The sequence below is a fragment of the Otolemur garnettii genome, unplaced genomic scaffold (genome assembly GCF_000181295.1).
Source record: "Otolemur garnettii isolate 467f Iridium unplaced genomic scaffold, OtoGar3 scaffold00252, whole genome shotgun sequence".
Classification (NCBI taxonomy): Eukaryota; Metazoa; Chordata; class Mammalia; order Primates; family Galagidae; genus Otolemur; species Otolemur garnettii.
In genome coordinates, this window is record NW_003852647.1 from 775,053 (window position 1) to 796,587 (window position 21,535).

The following is a 21,535-nucleotide window of genomic DNA, read 5'->3' on the forward strand; positions in this document are numbered from 1 at the left end:
AAAAAAAAAAAAAAAAAAGACATGATGTTGGGGTACATATATAATAATGAAACAGACATTAAAAGCATTCACCATAAAGAAAAGAAATGGTAAATCTGAGTTCATTAAAATAAATTTCTCAACAAAAACCCCCAAACAATAAATTTCTAGTTCATAAAAAAACATTAAGAGAATGCAAAGCAAACTACAGCATGGCAGAATTAACCTACAATAGATATATTCAAAGGACTCTTTTTTCTCTTTTTTTTATCCAAAGTACTCTTAATCAGAGTAGGTGACAAAATAGGAAAATGAGCAAATGACTCAGAAAGGTAACTCACCAAAGTGAATCTCCAAATGGCCCATAAACATATGTAAAAGGTACCTGACTTAGTCATCAGAAAATATTGATAAATTCAACAACATTAAAATGAGGTACTTCTATCCAGCAGAAGACAACATTAAGACAAGCCACAAACTGCAAAGATACCTGCGACACATAAGCAAAAAGCAGCACTATCTAGAAGAACACTGAAAAAATTACGAATAAGAAAAAGACAAATCAACTGAAAAGTTGTGGGCAAAAAACCTAAAGCAGCATTTCACACAGAAAACATGAAAGCTGACTAAAGACATGAAAACACACTCAACCTTTTTAACATTAGGGAAATACAAATGCAATACTACGTCTCATTACTACCAGGCTGGCAAAAATGTGAAGCAATAGTAATTCTGATACACTGCTGGTAGTAGGAGTACAAAGACTACCTTGGAGGCATTAGCATCTGTCTTTCTCGTCCGCTTCATAATTTCCTCAATTCTCTATTTGAAGGAAAATAAAAATTCAAACAGGAAAACAGATTAAAAACCAAACAGTGGTCCTGAAAGAGTTATCTTCATTTCACAGAGGTGGACAATGGCAGAATTGCTCCAAAATCATAGGCTTAACCAACAAAAGGCTTGGGGTGGCAGCTGGGTTCCCGTTTCCAAACCTGGTATCAACTACAGAATGTCTTGAATGGTGACAGTGGTACTTGTGTACTTGTTATCAAAACACAATCATCCAAATGATAATATCCCACTCCTAATTTTGTACATATGGAAATTCATCACTTAGACTAAGCACACATTACTACAAACCAGTTAGAGCTTACAATAAGATTTTAATTTAGTTTTAACAGACCATTTCTGAAGCCAATGTTAATGAAAATAATACACCTCAATGATATCACACTATTAAGAGATTTTTTAACTAAAGAGAGAAGACAGGAGGCAGAGAAGGAATGTGTTCTAGGGAGGGATAATTCTCTCCCCTGCATACATTTCTTTCCCTGGAGGTGAAGAGAGCTTCAGCTCCCTGGCTGCCTCACTGTGACCAATCTACTAAGACTCTATTAACAGAGGCCCTGGGGCTTCCAGATGAGCTTCCTCCCATGTGTCCCTACCTTACAAACGGCCTGCACTTTGGCCTCTCAGAGAGGCCTGTACTCTGCCTCTTTCTATGCAGTTGTTGCAATTTCCATCACAGTTTCAAAGAAACTCTAACTTCCAGCAAATCTCACCATGATAGGAATAATTCTGTTCAAAGAATTTGTTTTTAGAGGTTTGATGCATTAATGCATTGCTATAATGACCACCAATAGTCCACAAGGAAGAGGTACGTATGGGTCACTAAGAAGAAAGCCTTTATATAGGAGAGGTCAGATCCTTGGATAAGAAGAGAGTATACTGGGAAAACACGCAGGAGTTAGTTAGCATGTACCTAATTTGTGACTTTCAAAATTATGTCCTTATCATACACCCAACATTGTTTTAAACAAAGAATCAACTCCCCCAAAAAGACAGCAAGTACCTTTTTTCTTTCTAATCTTTCATGTAAATTTTGTAACATAATTCTCTCATGTTCTTTCTTGCGTTTGTCCACTTCCTCTTGAGCCTTTATTTTGTTGTTCCCTTTCTAGAAAATTTGTATAAAAATATTATTAAATCTCAATGTATCTGAGTTACACCAGAGAACTAGTTTTAAACTTAAATGGTAAAATGTTATCTAGCATAACAAAAGGTAACTTTTTGACTGAGGGTTCCATATATATATATGTATTATACACATGACATTGATGGACTACTAGTTTTCAAAGCCCTAGTTAGAAAGCACAAAACTAGGCTAAATGTTATCTTAAGGATTCAAGACCTCAGGTATCATCATGAACATCAGGCCACCTTACTTTAAAAGTATATTGTGGAACTTTACCATAGGAGTTTTATTTCTCTCAAGTACTCAGATGATTCTTAAAGGTAGCTTCCTGAGGAATTCAAGTGAATACAATCATTTATGGACCTGTAACCAATTCTGATGAATGATGGACTAAATGTAGGAATATAAATTGGACTATAGTAATAATTCAAATTGATTATATAGCCTGAGCTCAGTTTGGGGATTTATTTACCTGGTGATTTAAATTTAGATGAGCCAGACATTCTTTTTTGTTAATTTAATGATTTGAAACTTTTAGTGGTATTCATAATGTTTTATCTTATCTGTCAGTAGTGTGTAGGGTGAGCTATGAGTACTGTGTATAGCATCACAGAATATAAGATGGGGAAAACCGCCCTGTGATGTTTAATTTGTGGAAGCAATTTGTATTTCAAACTAAAGAACTACTAAACTACAATTTGCTGCCTTCTACTTGTTTCACTTGAAAAACATTCTGGGATCTTCTCAGGGTGGCTGAAAATGACCTGCAGTATGGGACATGGGGTAACAAGGAGATTGTAATATAAAACTGTAGCCAGAGAATGCTACATCTGCCCATCTCCTTTCTCAGAGACACAGATTTTTGCTTTGAGTTCCAACTGAATTTTATAATCTAGTTCTCATCCCAGATTAGAAAGCATTAAGCCAGCAAACCTGCAGTAGTCCTTCTTGGTCTTCTTGATCCTGACATCCTTTCTTCTGTTTTGTATCCTTTTGTTGCTGCTCATCTTTGAGTTTTGATAACTCTTCTGCTTGCCCTTCAACTATTTCCTCTGCCACATCTCTTATTTCCCTAATGACAGAGTATTTAAATAACTTAGTACTTATTTTGCTTGTTGCCATATTCAGCTTGCAATATTGACTTTTCATAATGAAACTGCTTGTGTAAATATATTTACACCAGATTCAGTACATTTTCTGTGTTGTTATTACGCATGATTTACATAATTCTACCCTTTTTAAATTGAAGAAACTAACTATCAAGTAGTGGACTAGTCTGCATTTAAAAAAACACACTGTGCCAGGTGTGGTGGCATGGTAGCTCACGCCTATAATCCTAGCACTCTGGGAGGCCAAGGCAGGTGGACTACCTGAGCTCACAGTTTCCAGACCAGTCTTGAGCCTGAGTGAGAACTCATTTCTAAAAATAGCCGGGCATTGTGGCAGGTGCCTATAGTCCCAGCTACTTGGGAAGCTGAAGCAAGAGGAGCACTTGAGCCCAAGACTTTGAGGTTGGTATGAGCTATGATGCCGTGGCACTCTACCAAGGGCAACAAAGTGAGACTCTGTCTCAATAAAACAACAACAACAAAAAAAAACCACACATGCACAAATATAAGAGAAATAATCGTTCCTTAACTGTTTAAGGTCTTATTTACATGTGCTCATACTCAATCTTGTGTGGGGGTTATAGGAGTACTTTAGAGCGTCTGGTGTTGCACCAGTATTTACTACATTCAAATGCTAAATTAGCTCTGTTTTATAAAGTGGCTCAAGTGGCTAAGGCGCCAGCCACATACACCTAAAGTGGCGGGTTCAAATCCAGCCCAGGCCTGCCAAACAACAATGATGGCTGCAACCAAAAAATTGCCAGGCGTTGTGGCGGGCGCCTATGGTCCCAGCTACTTGGGAGGCGGAGGCAGGAGACTCGCTTGAGCCCAGGAGTTGGAGGTTGCTGTGAGCTGTGATGCCATGGCACTCTACCCAGGGGGACAGCTTGAGGCTCTGTCTCAAAAAAAAAAAAAAAGCAATGAATAATATTCTTTAAGTTATAGTTTTTTGCTATTCACAATGTTCTCATGTCCTTTCTCCCAAACTCATATCCAAAAATGTCTGACTTCAAGTATATGGACAGTATATGATTGTATTTCAGAGAACACTTAATACTTAAAAGCAAAATCAGTACTGCTATTATTCCTTGCAGCCAGTGGACGGAAATTTACATTACAGGGCCCAACATAAAACAGGCCTCAAGATGGAGCAAGAAAACTTTTGCTTCAATTTGCATGTGAGACTTGCTGCCCACAGGAAATCCTTCCACCTAAGGCCCGCTGGCCTGATGAGACTCAATGATCACTGGAAAGCACCCAAAGTAAAACATGAATAAATGTAATTTCCAGGTTTACAAATTCTGAAGTTACATGCCTTTTAAAATAAAGTGACTGACACACAAATGTTCTTGTGTGATTACTCTTGTGCTACAACTAAGAGACCAAACCCTGGACATGAATTCGATATTTATGCATTATTTGTGCCACCACCTTAATGGCATGTGATGTATGGAGACCACTGTTCCACATACCATGGTCCTCTCTGCTCAGCCATTTACAAGGGCATGAAATGCTTCCTATACTTTTACTTTTTTCGAAGGCAATGAGAAATTTCTGATCTTCACTTAAGAAAGTCAGTAGCTCTTTGAGAATTTAACGAGGGTAAGTTTGACTTTCAAAATTTGGGCCCCAACCAAGATTTTGGTAAAGGAAAGATGACTTTGTGCTGACCTTGACTCCATTTCTTGCCGGAGTCTTTCTTCTTCCTCTTTTTCTCTTTGTTCCCGAATAAGGCGGCGTCTTTCTGCCAAAATTTTTGTTGCTTCTTCAGCATTCATAGTCTCTAGTGTGCTTTTCTTACCAGACTCTGGTTTAAATAAACATGTGCAAAAATTAGTTTAGGGAACTTACTGTCCCTAGGTTCAACAAAGAAGTGTAATGCAATCCAAAACAATTAAAAACCAAACAATACATGCGTAGTCCAAAATTTATACAGCATACACAAACTATATGTAACACATTTTGTTCAAATTGCCTCCATAACAATAGAAGCAGCATTTTGTTTCCTTTTAACAACTACTGTTCCAAAATTAAACAATGTACTTCTCCTTTGGTTTTAGCTGTTTTGAGATAATAGCATCAATTGACCCCATGGTAATAGAGTAAGGAATACTAAATATAGAGGAAGGCAAGATTATGCTTAGTCCCAATGAAGGGTACAAGTATCTTAAATACTCAACTAAACAAAAATACATCTAGCATATATTTTGACATTTGTGCATAATTTTAACTATGTAATTTCTGCTTAGCTAAACTGTGACAGAAGTATATGTATGCATATTTAGTTGGTTATAAAGTGGTTAACTAGATAACAAAAAACCCAAGATTATGAATAAAATAAAATGACTATGTGGAGGTACATTGTAATATTTTAGTTTGTTACTTATTTTGAACAAATCACATATGAAAATCAAAATTTTAAGATGTATCAGGAATGAATAATTTATAATAAAAAGGTGGTTTCTATTATGTGGAATTCCTTAAAAAAGCAGTGTCCATGGGCTGGGCAAGGTGGCTCATGCCTATAATCCCAGCACTGTAGGAGGCCAAGGCAGGTGGATCATCTGAGTTCAGAAGTTTGAGACCAGCCTGAGCAAGAGCAAGACCCCATCTCTACTAAAAATGAAAAAACTGAGGCAAGAAGACTGCTTGAGCCCAAGAGTTTGAGGTTGCTGTGAGCTATGACACCATGGTACTCTATCAAGGACAAAGTAAGACTTTGTCTCAAAAAAAAAAAAAACCAAATAAACAAACAAAAAAAAAAAAAAAAAACCCAATGTCCATGGATATTAAGAATGTGAAACATAACAAAGAAAAGAAGGCAAAATGACAATATGGCACTTTTAGGAATACTATACAAATCGAGGCATACCACTTTACAGCATGCAAACAAACCTAAACCTCCTGAAGAAAATCTGCTATTCCATAAATTGTTTGGTATGCTTTCTCCAAGAACTACCCAGGATCAGAGGAGACTGCAGGAAAGACCTAGACTAACCCTCTCATCCAATGTACTTTTAACAGTGGTTTCAAAAATGGATTTTCCAAAGCAAAGGGGTAGGGGAAGAAGGTCTTGCAAGGACAAGCAAACAGAAGAAACAGTCCTATGTACCAATGGTTGGTGAAATTCTCTATCTAAAAGAAAGATCACTCTCAATTGAGGAATAAAATAAAGTTGATCATTCCCAAATTACCTTAAGATTGTCAGTGTTGCTCAAATAAACTTTTTTTTCTTGAGACAGTTTTACTTTGTCACTTCTGGTAAGTGCCGTGGTGTCACAGCTTACAGCAACTTCAAAACTCCTGGGGCTCAAGTGATCCTATTGCCTCAGCCTCCCGAGTAGCTGGGACTAGCATCCGCCATGCCTGGCTATTTTTTAGAGATGGAGTCTTGCTCTAGCTCAGGTTGGTCTTGAATTTGTGAGCGATCTGCCCACCTCAGACTCCCAGAATGCTGGGATTACAGGCATGAGCCACCACACCCGGTCTAAAGTAAACTTCTTAATGAAAGAACTTACCTTCATAGATCACATGTTTTTGGCCTGAAGCCTCACATTTGTTAGCAGATTTAGAAACTGTTTCTCTCTTTTTTCTGACAGTACCCAATGTATTTTGTGCAACTGGTGTATGCTGAACAGGTCTTACGCTTTGGAAAAGAGAAGCTGGTAATGATTGTTTTGAAATAACTACTGAAGGTGACGGAGGGCGGTTCCTTCGGATTTGCCTGGGGAGAAAAAGTAATACACATATGCTAATTAATTTTTAGTGTACAATCTCATGAAACATGTCTTGATATTATGAGATAATGGTATTACAATCTGAGATTTTTTTCTAAAAAGTAAACCCATTTCTAAATGTTTTTTTTCCCCTCTTTTCATTTATGTTACATACTGTATTATTTCATTCATAAAACACTGACATGGAACTTATCCTGTATAATGCCCATCAGAACAATGCGAATAAGCTACTTACGTAGTGCACACAGGAAAAGGTGGATGCCACCTGCTCATAAGAGATGGTGACCATTTGTTAGTTGGCATGTGTGACGATACAGGCTTCTTGGTAATAGGGCTTGAGGTCTGTTTGTCCATTTCTGATTTCTTAACAGATCAATGCAATAAGATAAAGATTACTTTTACAGCAGCTGGCTTTTCTTTTTAAGAGAAAAACACTGAATAAAATATAATTATAGTTCTTTAAATCCTAATTTTCTTTTAGTGTATGAGACTTAGGTACAGAAGATATTTTATTCCACACTAATAATTCATATTACACAATTCAAGTAGGTTGCAGAAATAACTAATTTAAAAGAATTTTTTACTTTAAAACCTAACTCCATTTCTAAATCCTAATTAAGGGTTTAGAACATGTTCAAAATTTTTTTTCTTCAGGCTCAGCGCCTGTAGGTCAGTGACTAGGGCACCAGCCACATACACCAGAGATGGTGAGTTCAAATCCAACCTGGGCCTGCCAAACAACTACAACCAAAAGTAGCCCAGAGTTGTGGTGGGTGCCTATAGTCCCAGCTACTTGGGAGGCTGAGGCAAGAGAATCGCTTAAGTCCAAGAGTTGGAGATTGCTGTGAGCTGTGATGCCATGGCACTGTACCCAGGGTGACATAGTGAGACTCTGTCTCAAAAAAAAAATAAATAAATAAAATTTTTTTTTCTTCAAGAAACTTAATTCACCTACACATACATTTTCTCCCTTTTACGAAAAACTAATCCAGCTGTGGGAGGAAAGTGGTATAATAAACATCATACAATATTAAATTCTTAGTTTAAGTTAGTTATCCTATTAACTTTATAACAGAATATTATAAATAAGAAGTTGGTTATGTTGTAAAATCTGACCTATCATGATCTATACAACAAAATATACATATTTTAATAGTTTACATTTTAAAAGGAAATTTGTCAATAAAAGGCACTTGACAAACCTGCAGAGAATCTTTCACTTTCACCTTGGAAGATGCTTCTGTGCTCATCTCAGGGGATGCTTCCACTGCCACCTCAGGGTTGGCTTCTACCGTCACCTCAGGGTTCATCACCTCAGGCTTCGCTTCTACTGTCACCTCAGGGTTTGTCACCTTGGGGTTCACCACCTCAGGGTTTGCTTCTACTGTCACCTCAGGGTTCACTTCTACGGTCACCTCAGGCAATGCTTCTAAGCTCTCTTCAATGGGTGCTTCCAGGCTTGGCTCGGGAGATATATCCACACTTACTTCTGGGGATGTGTCTGTGCTCAGCTCCAAGGACTCATCTGTACTCACCACAGGGGACACATTCACACTCTCCACAAGGGATGAGTCCTCGCTGCCCTCAGGGGAGGAGTACCCACTTGCCTGGGGGGACACTTCTATTCTCGCCTTCAGGGAAAAGTCCATGTTCACCTCCGGAGGTGCTTCCACTCTTGCCTTGGGGAACTCTTCCAGGCTCGCCTTGAGGGGTACTTCCACGCTAGCTTCAGAAGATGTTTTCATACATGCCTTGGAGGGTGCTTCCATGCTTGCCCTGGGTAATGCTTCTGCATTCACCCTGGGGGGCACTTCCACACTTGCCTCAGGAGTTGTCTCTACTCGCCTCTGAGGAGCCGTTTCTAATTTTGTTTGAAGAGGCATTTTCACTTTTGACTTGGAAAATATGACCGTAGTCTTCAATTCATCACTATTATAGGTACACATGGGCACATTCACATACCGGAATGGATTACTATTGACAGCTGTAAGTGAATAAGGAAAGAGAGTAAAATTCCATAGGTAAGATAAAGACACACCATGTATACAATATAAGAGACTGTTTATTTGGAAAGTATAGGGATTAAACACAACACAAGAAATATTTAGTGAAATGGGTCACGGACACGGGATAGAATTACCACAAAGTTAGTACTTTAGAAGCAACATCAACAATAAAGTTGTTATGATAATAATAGTCCACTATAGATAAAATAAGATGCTTCTCCAGAGCTGATGTTTGCAATTTCTATTTTAATCATATGATATTTCAGAATGATTTTCACAGAAAATTACAAGATCTTCAATGCTTTTCAAAAGTAATCTAAAACATCTTTATCACGGCTAGAGATCTTACCATTATAGGCAACTGTGGAAGAAACTGTGTACTTTATTGTTTTAGAACAGAATTTAAGAAAGAATACTTTCTCACCTATACTAAAAACCAAATAAGATATTAACTAGAGTAGATTAGATCTCCAAGGTACCTTCCAGCTTTAACAGTCTAAATATATTTTGCATACAAAATGGACAAAAATGATGATACTTTGGTGTCTGCTAAGATGGAGGAAAATGATAACACTAATGTTTGGAACAAGGCAACCTCATACACTGCTGGTAGAAGTATAAATTTGTATATTCTCCCTGGGAAGCATGAAAAGTACATACTCTTTGTTCTAGCGATCCCATTTCTAGGCTTATCCTTAGGAAAATAATCAGATAAATACATAAAAATATATGTACAAAGTTGCTAATTATTACATTGCTTATAATATTAAAATAATTGGAAATATAACCCAAATATTCCATAGGACTTTTGGACTATGTGAAGGTAGTCAGTAAGAGTAATAATATGCAGGTGTTGGACATAGAAAATGGTTTTACTGACTTTAAATAAAAACAGGTTATCTCATTTTGTGAAAAAATATGTAAGTGCAAAGAAAAATATTAAGTTACCAGTAAGTATTAGGATAATACAGGATTAGATTTAAAAAATTATTCTACACTATTTGTTCTTTATATAGTAAGGTAAATATTTTTAAAAAAGGTTATCTAGTGGTGGCTTTCTTAAGAATTGGCAAACTTATCTGCTACCTCATCTTTAAACATGGTTGACAATTTTTCACATGATCTCATGAAATAATTAAAAGAGAACAAATTAATGAAGATTACTTGTGAATGAAACTTTTAACTAAATTAAATGTTATCTTTCAGTTCTTCGTTTTTGGTGGAAAAAGCATTTTACCTATATATCTGAATGTGCCTAAACACATTAACAGAAAATATATTAGGTATAGTAACTAGATTAGCTATAGAAATTTAAGGTAAAATACTAAATTTTTTGGATGGTGGCAATAGAAATATCTTACCATAGATTAGGGGAAGGGAGACTAGCAGGAAATAGCCTGACATACATATAAGCGGGCATAAAAAAAAGCCAGGAATTAGAACCAAAAAAGAAGTTAAGGTCACACTACAAGAAAAGCTATAATAAAATTTGGTTCATTTTACCAAACAGATGAATACTGACAGAAAAGCAAAGCAAAGGGGGTGGGATATATCCTGGGAAAGAAAAAGGAAGATTAAAAAGGGAAAAGAGTGATAGGAAAAATGCATTCTAGCTTTCCATCATGGGGCAGGGGGTTCGTGCTACCCACAGGCATGTCTAACACTACATGTGAACTATAAATGAGAATGTCCACATAACCCTAAGTATTTGCTTTATTTTACTAACAACCTTTATGCCCCTAATCAAAAACTGCAAAGTGGCTCAACGTTTTTCCTCCATATTTTAGGATAAAAGGAGGGTGGAGTAGGCAACTTTCTTAATTTTAGCAAAGTTTTTCTGTACATTAAAAATCTAGAGCTGGGCAGCACCTGTGGCTCAAGGAGTAGGGTGCCGGCCCCATATACCAGGGGTTGCAGGTTGAAGCCCGGCCCAGGCCAAAATTGGAAAAAAAAAAAAATCTATAGAGCTTTAAAATTTAGTAATTGCCACCAAAGTTAGTTACCCTACAAATTGCTCATTACCCAGGTAACTACTCCACCATACTAGAAAATAAAATAAAATAAATAAAAAAATAAATAAAATAAAATAAAATAAATATGCAACATCAAATATTTGGTAAAATCACTAATTTGATAACTATTGATTCAAATTTATTTGATGTCTAAATGCAACAAATCAAGTAATAGAGCCTACTTCTAAGTACAAGCACTAACACTATCTTCAGGCTTTCCACCATATGTCTGTTACCTGGAATATTTTTTCCAGGGACGGATAATGAAGCAGCACTTTTGCTTCTGGCTAATGATGCTTTTGTTGGGATGAGCAGCCGACTGATTAAATTATTCTCTTGAGAACCGAAATACAGGCGATGAGCTAAATGATGAGAATAAATCAAAAATGATTCAATCTGGGGGTCTCACAAACAAATGCAAAGCAAGAAAGAGCAATGAAAGCTACTTTAAATAGTAACTTTCCCAGAAACACATAACACAACAGGACTGAGCACTGTCACGAGACAAAACTACCAAACTACCCTGTCAGGGAAGAGAACACTTGAATAAAGGAAGGAATTTAAGTAACATATTTAACAGAACCATTCCCACCATATGTGCAGTCTCTATGGAGGAAATCACATGTAGAGGAAAAAGGTTACATAGAACAAAACAACTTTTACAGGAATTCCTATGGATATCTGCTACAGACAATTGTAACAGTCAAGACCATTGCCAAAAGTACCAAAGGACTGACAAAACTCTTGTTAAAAGTGAATTTTGTTGTAAATATCTTGCTCCAATAAATCTTTACATTCATGAAGATCCCTATGGTTAGTGACATTTGTTCTAAATAGGATTTGACCTGAATGAATGAAGTGGAGAATCTTCCAAAAGTGAACGGTTCACTATGAAACAAAAAGCAAAAAATACACATGAAAGGAAAATGTTAAGAAAAGGTATTAAAAAGAAACTATTTTACATAAAGAAGTACTTTAGTAATAATTATGAAGTTTTGTGTGCAATAATTAGCAGTGAAAACATGCACAAAAGATGTATGTGGATAACATGATGGAGCAACAGAGCAAAGCTTTGAAGTTCAAAGTATCTAATTCATAATTACTAAAGGGAAAATGATGAAATGCTGGGAGTAAATTAAGTCCTCTTGTGCAAACCTATCTATACCAATATTCTGTTATTTATCTCTGCAGCTTCATTACTGACTCCTTTGTTAGATGATGGCAGGAATTATACTTCGTTTAAAGACAGATGTTTCTGGCTTCAGCCATAAGAGCATGGCACCAAAGCATATCTTTTCATTTTACAAGGAATATTTTGGCTTCTAATTTTATGAAAGACTTTTCAAACAACTCAATGTTGACATATACATACCTCTTTTAAACGCCTATTTAAGATTTGTACATAGAATAACTACCTGGTTTTCCTTCCACTTGTTCTGTATCAGTAGATGAATGCAGTTTGCTGTCTCTCCTATTTAAAGATGAGCTTCTCTTCTTTTCCACTTTTCCTGGAGATCAAGTAGAAAGGAGTATTACTGTTTACAAACTACAGGAGTAAGCCACTCCTTTTAAAAATGTTTTTCATGTTCTCTACCTTTGTTTGTGAGAATGTATTTAATTTCTAATATTATACAGTTTTCATATCACCAAACTTAAAACTAGTTTACTCTTTAAGTTATCTAAAATGAAATAAAACTATTTAGAAAATGGTTAAAATTAAGAGGAAAAATGTCTTGTTATATTGTATATTCAACATCAAAGTTCCCAAATTAGGAATATACAGTATAACATTTAATTTTAGATACTATGTCTAATAATAAAAATAATTAATACTTTAGTTACAACTAGTATTTTTTGAAAGAAAAATGAATATTAACATTTGGTATAGATGTCACAATTTATGCAATTCATAAAGAAAAATAAGCTTTACATAAACACTTTTCCATATCACTTGAAATTATCTACCTCAGAACAGTGAGGAATGTCCATTTAAAAAATAATTTCAGAGGCGGTGCCTGTAGCTCAGTGGGTAGGGTGCCAGCCACATCCACCGAGGCTGGCGGATTCAAACCTGGCCTGGGCCAGCTAAAACAACAATGACAACTGCAACAAGAACAAAAAATAGGCAGGCATTGTGGTGGGCACCTGTAGTCACAGCTACCTGGGAGGCTGAGGCAAAAGAATCGCTTAAGCCCAAGAGTTTGAGGTTGCTGTGAGCTGTGACACCATGGCACTCTACCCAGGGCAACAGGTTGAGAATCTGTCTCAAAATAAATAAATAAATAAAAATAAAAGAAAAATAATTTCAGAGCCTGGGCGTGGTAGCTCACTGCTACAGTTCTAGCACTCTGGGAGGCCAAGGCCGGTGATTGCTTAGGCTTAGGAGTTCCAGACCAGCCTGAGCCAGAACAAGACCTTGTCTCTAAAAAAATAGCCAGGCATTGTGGCAGGCACCTGTAGTCCTGGCTACTCAAGAGACTGAAGCAAGAGGATCACTTGAGCCCAAGAGTTTGAGGTTGCTATGAGCTACAATGCTACGGCACTCTACCAAGGGTGACAGAGTGAGACTCTGTCTAAAAATACAAAAATAATAAATAAATAATTTCTCTTTTGGTGATTTGTAAGTTAAAGTACACACTGACAATAAAGCATCATTTGAGAATTCTTTGAATTGATAATGTGATTAAGCAGCATGAACCAGAGATGGAATCAATTCAATCATGTGATTAAGGCAGTATCCTTCATTAGCATACTGTAACAGATGACAAAATGGGGTGAACAATTACTGTGAATCAGCAATGAGTAGAAGAAAAATAGACAATTTGAATCAACCACAATTTAAAAGTTATTTAAAATATTAAAGGTTAGATTATGAACTTCATTTGAATTTGCTATGTTGATCTCTCTGGATTGAACAGGTTTCATTTCAATTTAAAGGGAGTGTGCAAAGGTAAGACATGCCAATATGAATTTTATTTTCCCTGGAATCATTCGTTACAGAATTCATCACTTCAGAGTATGCAACATACTATACCTTCAGGCAAGTTATTTCACAAAGTATTGTCCACATACCTTCTTGTATTAAAAACTGGTAAAGAAATCATTTAAAAAGTTATTTGTAATTGCTCCTTTATAGTACAATTTAACTAATTATTTTACCTTGAAAGTCATCATCTGCCTTTTCTCTTTATACGTCTCATTGATGTGGCAAATAGACATATTAATGAAAGCATACTATTTCCATTACTTTACATATATAACATCTGTAGAATAAATCTTTGCTAATTCTTCTGAGCAATTAGATAATAAAACAGTCAATGCTTGTGGAACAATTAAGATATCTTAAAATGTAAACATATACACATGGGACTACAATTAATACTATCTAATTTTACCACATGACCAACAAGGTGCTGGAGAAAATCTTCCCACATTAATCTATGAATGAACCCAGGATAAATGTAAAGTGCATTTGGGAAAGCAGACTGAGGGTAAAGATGTCAAGTGGATCAACCTTTCTTAGACCATTACAAGAGAAAACGTGACACATTCAGACTGATAACAAAATAAGACCTCTCCAGCTCATCACTGAAATTCTAAGAGTCCTAAAAATAGAAAAAAGCCAGGGCAAGGGGGGGGGCACCTGTGACTCAAAGAGGGCGCCAGCCCCATATGCCGGAGGTGGCGGGTTCAAACCCAGCCCTGGCCAAAAACTGCAAAAAAAAAAAAAACACCAGGCATGGTGGCTCATGCCTATATGTAATTCTAGCACTCTGGGAGGATGAGGCAGGTTGACTGCCTGAACTTACAGGTTCCAGACCAGCCTGAGCAAGAGCAAGACCCCACCTCTAAAAATAGCTGGGTGTTGGGGCAGGTGCCTATAGTCCCAACTTCTTAGGAGGCTGAGGCAAGAGAACTGCTTGAGCCCAAGAGTCTGAGGTTGCTATGAGCTATGATGCCACGGTACTCTCCTAAGCGGGACAAAGTGAGACTCTTGTCTCAAAAATCATAAAATAAAAGCACAAATTTGAACAAAAATCTTTTTCAGCATATTAAAACTATAATACTGCTTTAGACAAAAATCAAAATCCTTTCAAAGAGGTTAAACACTCTTGCGATCAGTTATGCTGTAAATGGTATCCAAAGTCTTTTACTACACTGGAGTTTTACAGTAATCAGCACCGCTCAAAAATGTCAAGGCACCTAAATAATGCCCCCCCCCATAAAAACCATTTTAAAATTCAAACTACAGGCTGGGCATTGTGGCTCATACCTGTAATCCTAGCACTCTGGGAGGCCGAGACAGGTGGACTACTGGAGGTCTGGTTTTTGAGACCAGTCTGAGCAAGATCAAGACCACATCTCTTAAAAACTAGCCAAGGGGCTCAGCACCTGTGCCTCAAGTGGCTAAGGCGCCAGCCACATACACCTAAGGTGGCGGGTTCAAATCCAGCCTGGGCCCACCAAACAACAATGATGGCTGCAACCAAAAAAATAGCCAGGCATTGTGGCGGGCAACTGTGGTCTCAGCTACTTGGGAGGCTGAGGCAGGAGACTCTCTTGAGCCCAGGAGTTGGAGGTTTCTGTGAGCTGTGATGTCACAGCATTTTACCTAGGGAGACAGCTGGAGGCTCTGTCTCAAAAAAAATAAAATAAAAACTAGCCAAGTGATGTGGCAGGCACCCGTAGTCCCAGCAACTCAGGCGTCTGACACAAGAGGATCACACACACACTTGGGCCCAGGAGTTGAAAGTTGCTGTAAGGTATGATGCCGCAGCACTCAACCAAGGGCAATATCATAAGACTCTGTCTCAAAAAAAGAAGTCAAACTAAAATTATGCCTTTTTCAATTTACAAGGCACAAAAGCAGCGTTTCTTCATCTTTTTTACTAAGTTTCAGGGAATGATGTGAAATTTGTTTGCCTATTTTTTCCTCTTAAAAAGAATTTTTTTTTGATTGATGGGTGCCTAATCCATTTGATTGATGGTGCCTAATCCATTTCAATTATTTCTAAGAAGCAACACATGCTGTAAGCCAGAAATTGTCACAGATGCACATGCAGGTATAGATTTTCTTTTTAATAAGGCACATTAACTGAAAAGCAAATAAATAGCTCAATGTTGTGTTGGGTGCCTGTAGTCCCAGCTACTTGGGAGGCTGAGGCAAGAGAATAGCTTGAGCCCAAGAGTCTGAGGTTGTTGTAAGCTATGATACCATAGCACTCTACTAGGGGCGACAAAGTGCGATCATGTCTCAAAAAAAAAAAAAAAAAAGAAAAGAAAAAAAATGAAAAGAAAAGCAAACCCCAAGAACAAAAAGGTATTTGAAGTATCCATAGCAGATAACTGTGTCTTATTTAGGATAACAGCATGTTGCCACGATGAAAAGCTGTAAAGTAGAGCTTGGAGGCTGGGTGCAGTGGCTCACACCTGTAATCCTGGGAGGCTGAGGTGGGTGGACTGCTTGAGCTCAGATGTTCAAGACCAGCATGAGCAAAAGTGAGTCCCCATCTCTACTAAAATAGAAAAACTAAGGCAAGAGGATTGCCCGAGCCCAAGAGTTGGAGGTTGCTATGAACTATGACACCACGGCACTTGGGTGGCGCCTGTGGCTCAAAGGAGTAGGGCACCGGCCCCATATGCCGGAGGTGGTGGGTTCAAACCCAGCCCCAGCCAAAAACTGCAAGACACCACGGCACTTAACCCAGCCAGGGCAGCAGCTTGAGACTCTTGTCTCAAAAGAAAAAAAAAAAAAAAAAGAAGAGAAAAGAAAGTGGAGCATTAAACACTGTTATCACTTTATTTGCTTTGGGGGAAAAACATGAGTTTAGAAGTGAAAGGGACAATATATTTATTTATTTAATTTTTGTTTGAGACATAGTCTCACACTCTGTTGCTCCAGGCTAGAAGTGCCATGGTGTCAGCCTAGCTCACTACAACCTCACACTCTTGGGCTCAAGAGACTTCAAACTCCTTGGCTCAGGCCACTGTCATAATGCCTAATTTTTCTATTCTTTTAGTAGATATGGGGTCTCATTCTTGGTCACGCTGGTCTTTAATGTTTGAGCTCACCCTTGGTAGAGATGTTACAGCTCACAGCAACCTTAGACTCTTGGGCTCAAGTGATTCTTTTGCCTCAGCCTCCCAAGTAGCTGGGACTACAGGCACGTATCACAATGCCCTGCTAGTTTTTCTATTTTAGTACAGACTGGGTCTCCCTCTTGCTCAGGCTGGTCCCTGTTATTTTTCTTTTCTTTTTTTTTTGAGACAGAGCCTCAAGCTGTCCCCCTGGGTAGAGTGCAGTGATGTCACAGCTCACAGCAACCTCCAACTCCTGGGCTCAAGCGAGTCTCCTGCCTCCGCCTCCCAAGTAGCTGGGACCACAGGCGCCCGCCACAATGCCCGGCTATTTTTTGGTTGCAGCCGTCATTGTTGTTTTGGCGGGTCCCGGCTGGGGATTCGAACCCGCCACCTTAGGTGTACGTGGCTGGCGCCTTAGCCGGTTGAGCTATAGGCGCCGAGCGGTTATTTTTCTTAAACGAGGTAATACTCATAATACTTAGAATGACAGTCTCAGCAGTCCTTAGAAAACATAATTCCATTTATAGGCTAGCTAGAGTATGAATTAATTTTACAATAAATAATTATGTCATTTAATGGCAATGTCTTTTGGCCAAAAATATGTTTCAATTTGAGCTACCTGAGCCCAACAATCACATCGGATATGCTTAATACAAAAATCACAAAGCAAGGATTTATATTGATGAAAATACAAAATAATAATGACTGTCTCTCTCTCATATAAAATAGAGTGGTACTCTTCAGAAATAAACTTTAATATTTCACAATATAAATAAATGGTACTGTAAACATACATATATAAAGAATTAATTTCATTGAATGAAATTCAGTAGAATACATGAAATAACTACTTACTTTTGGCAACAGAATTTTGAAGACCTGTAGGTGACATATACATTTGTTTGTTGAAAGAGGAAGTCCCCTGTTCGATTTTTTCAGTAGATACATATCTCTTATCACCTGGGAAAGACACAATATATACTCTAATTATATTTTTAGAAGAAAGCATGGGGTGGCTCACGCCTGTAATCCTAGCATTCTGGCAAGCTGAGGCAGGCAGATTGCCTGAGCTCATGAGTTTGAGACAAGCCTGAGCTAGAGCAAGACCCTGTCTCTAAAAATAGCTAGGTGTTGTGGTCAGTGCCTGTAGTCCTGGCTACTTGGGAGGCTGAGGCAAGAGAATCACTTGAGCCCAGGAGTTTGAGGTTGCTGTGAGCTATGACACCACAGCACTCTACTAGGGGCAACAAAGTTGAGACTCTGTCTCAAAAAAAAAAAAAAAAAAAGAAAAAAAAGAAAGCATCATTAGCGGAATCATTTTTGAGTTTTCATGATATAGTCATATAAAGCACTGACTTGTAGTAACCAGGTACATCATGGTCATTGTCATTACTTCTTTACAAACTATATAAATTTATGTTTTCTAAAATTATGCAGAATTATGTCCACATATAGGAAAACTTATAGTGTATCAAGAGTAAACAAGGCAGACTTAACGTTTATTTTTGAAAATATACATTAAGATAAGCTATGCCAAACTTAGCAATTATTCATCATTTTTCAGTTCATGCTAAGTTTAAATAAGAGTTTGGGTATACTGAATTGCATAAAGTCTATTATAAAATTGTATCTGTTTTTTTTTGCAATGATATGACACAAATAAATTTACTAAGTATAGCATTTTCATTTATGATACAAAGATTATAATCTTGTTGTAAATGTAATCTTCTACTAATATACAGTATTTAAGCATGAACATTATTGAACTTAAAATTTAACAGCTACGTTAATTACCAGATTTGCTCTCAGAACGTGCCACTGGAGTGCCTTCCCATGACCATCGTTTTTGCCGAAGTTCAACACGATTGCTCCGTTCCAAAGTACGATAAAGAACAGCTTTATATTTTTCCTATTTAAAATAAGTGCCAACACATTTTTACATATTCATTGTATTGGTTAGTATAATTTTGATCTGTGGTCTATAAAATAACTCCATCACAAAATTACTGTATCAAGAAAATGTTTAAAGTAATTAGAGACATGTCTCGGGGATTGAGCAGTACCAGTGCTTTTCCTAAATAACTTGCTTTTTGTCTTATGGACTCTGCACTGAGGCATCAACCATGCCATCTTCTTTGCTTGTATCATTAGGAAATTTAGAGCCAAATTTGTAGCCTATCTCTAGCAACTGCAGAGAGACTGAGTTGTGGACTTTCTTATACACTAATCAAATCTTATGCTTTATTATTTGCTTACCTTAATTTCCCCTCAGCTGGATTCCCTCAACCTTTTATTTTATCATCTGGTATGGTATGTATTTTTTAAAGTCACCTTAAACTCTTTGTAAAATGAGGCAGGAAAAAAAATCAACCAGTATATAAGTAAAATCTCTGCCAGAGTAATCCATTATACTCACATTTGTAACAGCTTAAATTCTCGTGTTAATAAAGTTTCAAAAAAAAATTACCAACATCTTTGTCTTGCCCTCAACTTCAATTTAAACTGCTCAGGACAACAGCTATATCAACTAAATACCACACTGTGGCAAAACAACTCCACTTTTAGAAATATGTTCCAGAAATGAGTTCTTTTCTCAGATATTTCTCATCCTGTATTATAACCTACCATGGACTATACTCAAGTAATCAAATCAACTTCAGGGTCTGAGGTTTTCTATTCTTTCCTAACAACTGTTTCATAGCAACATCATCCTTACCATGTCCCCACCATTTCTACCAGGACAAAGAAAAACATACTAGGAAAACAGAGCAGTCCATATCCTGAGGATAAAGGCAACTGTAATTCTTAAAATAAAATATATGTAATAGCAATGTTTGAAAATTATATTTTCTTAAAGTATATAAACTTCTCTGGAAGGCTGAGGTGAATAGATTGCTTGAGCTCAGGAGTTCAAGACCAGCCTGAGCAAAAGCAAGACCCCCATCTCTACTAACAACAGAAAAACTAGCTGGGAATTGTGGTAGGCACCTATACGCCTACCTACTTGGGAGGCTGAGGCAAGAAGATCTCTTAAAGCCAGAGTTTGAGGTTGCTGTGAGCTATGATGCCATAGTACTCCTCTGAGGGCAACAAAATGAGACTCTGTCTCCAAAAAAAAAAGGATATAAACCCTATAATTACAATTGACTAACAATGGAGATTAATTTTTTGCATTATTCAAATTTTTTTTTAGATGTCATCGGTTTATTATAAAAGACATAGAAATTATTTTTCTTAAAATATTTCTGATTCATTAAGAGTTCTATCCCACTGATTCTGAATGTACTGCCCCTCTGTGCTGTCTTTCAGGTTCCTTCTTGCATCTGTGACCACCCAGAGCTCACATGAGAGTTCCCATCCTATCTTACATATATCTCCTCCACGTGCCTCCCTCCTCAGCTCTGAGTTTTTTTGCTGTTCTCCAGAATTTCTCTCTTTCTCTCTCTTATAGTGAACCATGTCCCTGGCTCTGACTGGACTCTACCACACTATCTAGCTCTTTGGGGCTATTTCTCTTTTGCCCCTTCTTCTGCTATGCTCTGGCTCCCTTTCTGTCTGCAGTGTCCTTTTGTTGCATTCTCTCTCTCTCTCTCTCTTTTTTTTTAATTGAGAGACTGTTTTTAATTGTGAGACTCTGTCTCACTTTGTAACCCTCAGTAGAGTGCCCTAGCATCACAGTTCACAGCAATTTTAAACTCTTAGGCTCAAGTGATTCTCTTGCCTCAGCCTCCCAAGTAGATAGGACTATAGGTGCCCACCAGAATACCCAGCTATTTTTAGAGATGAGGTCTCACTCTGGTTCAGGCTGGTCTCGAATTCCTAAGCTCAGGCAATCCACCCGCCTTGGCCTCCTAGAGTGCTAGGATTATAGGCATGAGCCACTGTGTCCAGCCTCTCTTCTCCTCTCTTAGCTTCCTCTTTCTCTACAGTGGTTTTTTATTTATTTTTTCTTAGTCCCTAGGACTCTCTCTCCTACAGGGACACGCCCTCACTCTGCACAAAGCTTTCTATTTTACCTTGCTTGTTTCTCAAACTGTCTTTACTTAGTATATATTCTTGCTCTGATCTTTACTTCTTAACCCCAGATAAGTAAAATAAGGAGATGATTTGCAGAGCACAATGAAGAGTAACAGAAATTCTGAATGAGATTCTACCTAATAGCAGAACATGAAACATGGAAAGCATAAACAATCAGAGAAAAAGGGTCAATGTAGCAGGCCGTACAGCCTATGGCTAGGAGTGAGAGTTATAAGAAACACGTGTAGCTCAATGGAACACCTTAGAGAAATGGGCATGGAAAGGGATTTAGTTCTCCTAACAAGCATGAGAGAGTTCGCAAGATGAGAGAGCATTAGTGAATTGGCAGTCTCTACACCTGTGGTGTTGAGAGGCACGAGATCAGTCTTATATTAGGCTGGAGGAAAAGGCAGTTGGGAGCGGGTGTGTTCTATCATGGACCTGCTCGCTCTGTCTGTCTTCTCTCCTGTCTGCAGAATACCAGCATGGTGTCTCTCTGCTAAAGCTTACTAAGCTGTGCTAAAGACTAAGATCCGGCTCGGCGCCTATAGCTCAACCGGCTAAGGCGCCAGCCACGTACACCTAAGGTGGCAGGTTCGAATCCCCAGCCCGGACCCGC

The 21,535-nt window shown here is 37.8% G+C and overlaps 1 protein-coding gene across 2 annotated transcripts in view; it reads right to left on the reverse strand.

Moving 5' to 3' along the window:
* The window catches only part of MAP7D3 (MAP7 domain containing 3), a 36,927-nt gene that overhangs the window by 5,507 nt on the left and 9,885 nt on the right, over positions 1 to 21,535 (reverse strand). Inside the window, exons 5-15 of one of the 2 annotated variants that reach the window (XM_023508512.1) lie at positions 18,694 to 18,808; positions 17,755 to 17,859; positions 12,234 to 12,326; positions 11,055 to 11,180; positions 8,003 to 8,784; positions 7,036 to 7,163; positions 6,582 to 6,787; positions 4,735 to 4,870; positions 2,888 to 3,026; positions 1,832 to 1,936; positions 748 to 801 (exon numbers count right to left, since the gene is read on the reverse strand). In XM_023508512.1, the coding sequence (XP_023364280.1) occupies positions 748 to 801; positions 1,832 to 1,936; positions 2,888 to 3,026; positions 4,735 to 4,870; positions 6,582 to 6,787; positions 7,036 to 7,163; positions 8,003 to 8,784; positions 11,055 to 11,180; positions 12,234 to 12,326; positions 17,755 to 17,859; positions 18,694 to 18,808 (1,989 nt within the window). The remainder of the gene's footprint in view (positions 1 to 747; positions 802 to 1,831; positions 1,937 to 2,887; positions 3,027 to 4,734; positions 4,871 to 6,581; positions 6,788 to 7,035; positions 7,164 to 8,002; positions 8,785 to 11,054; positions 11,181 to 12,233; positions 12,327 to 17,754; positions 17,860 to 18,693; positions 18,809 to 21,535) is intronic. The other variant, XM_012813257.2, reaches the window with a different exon arrangement.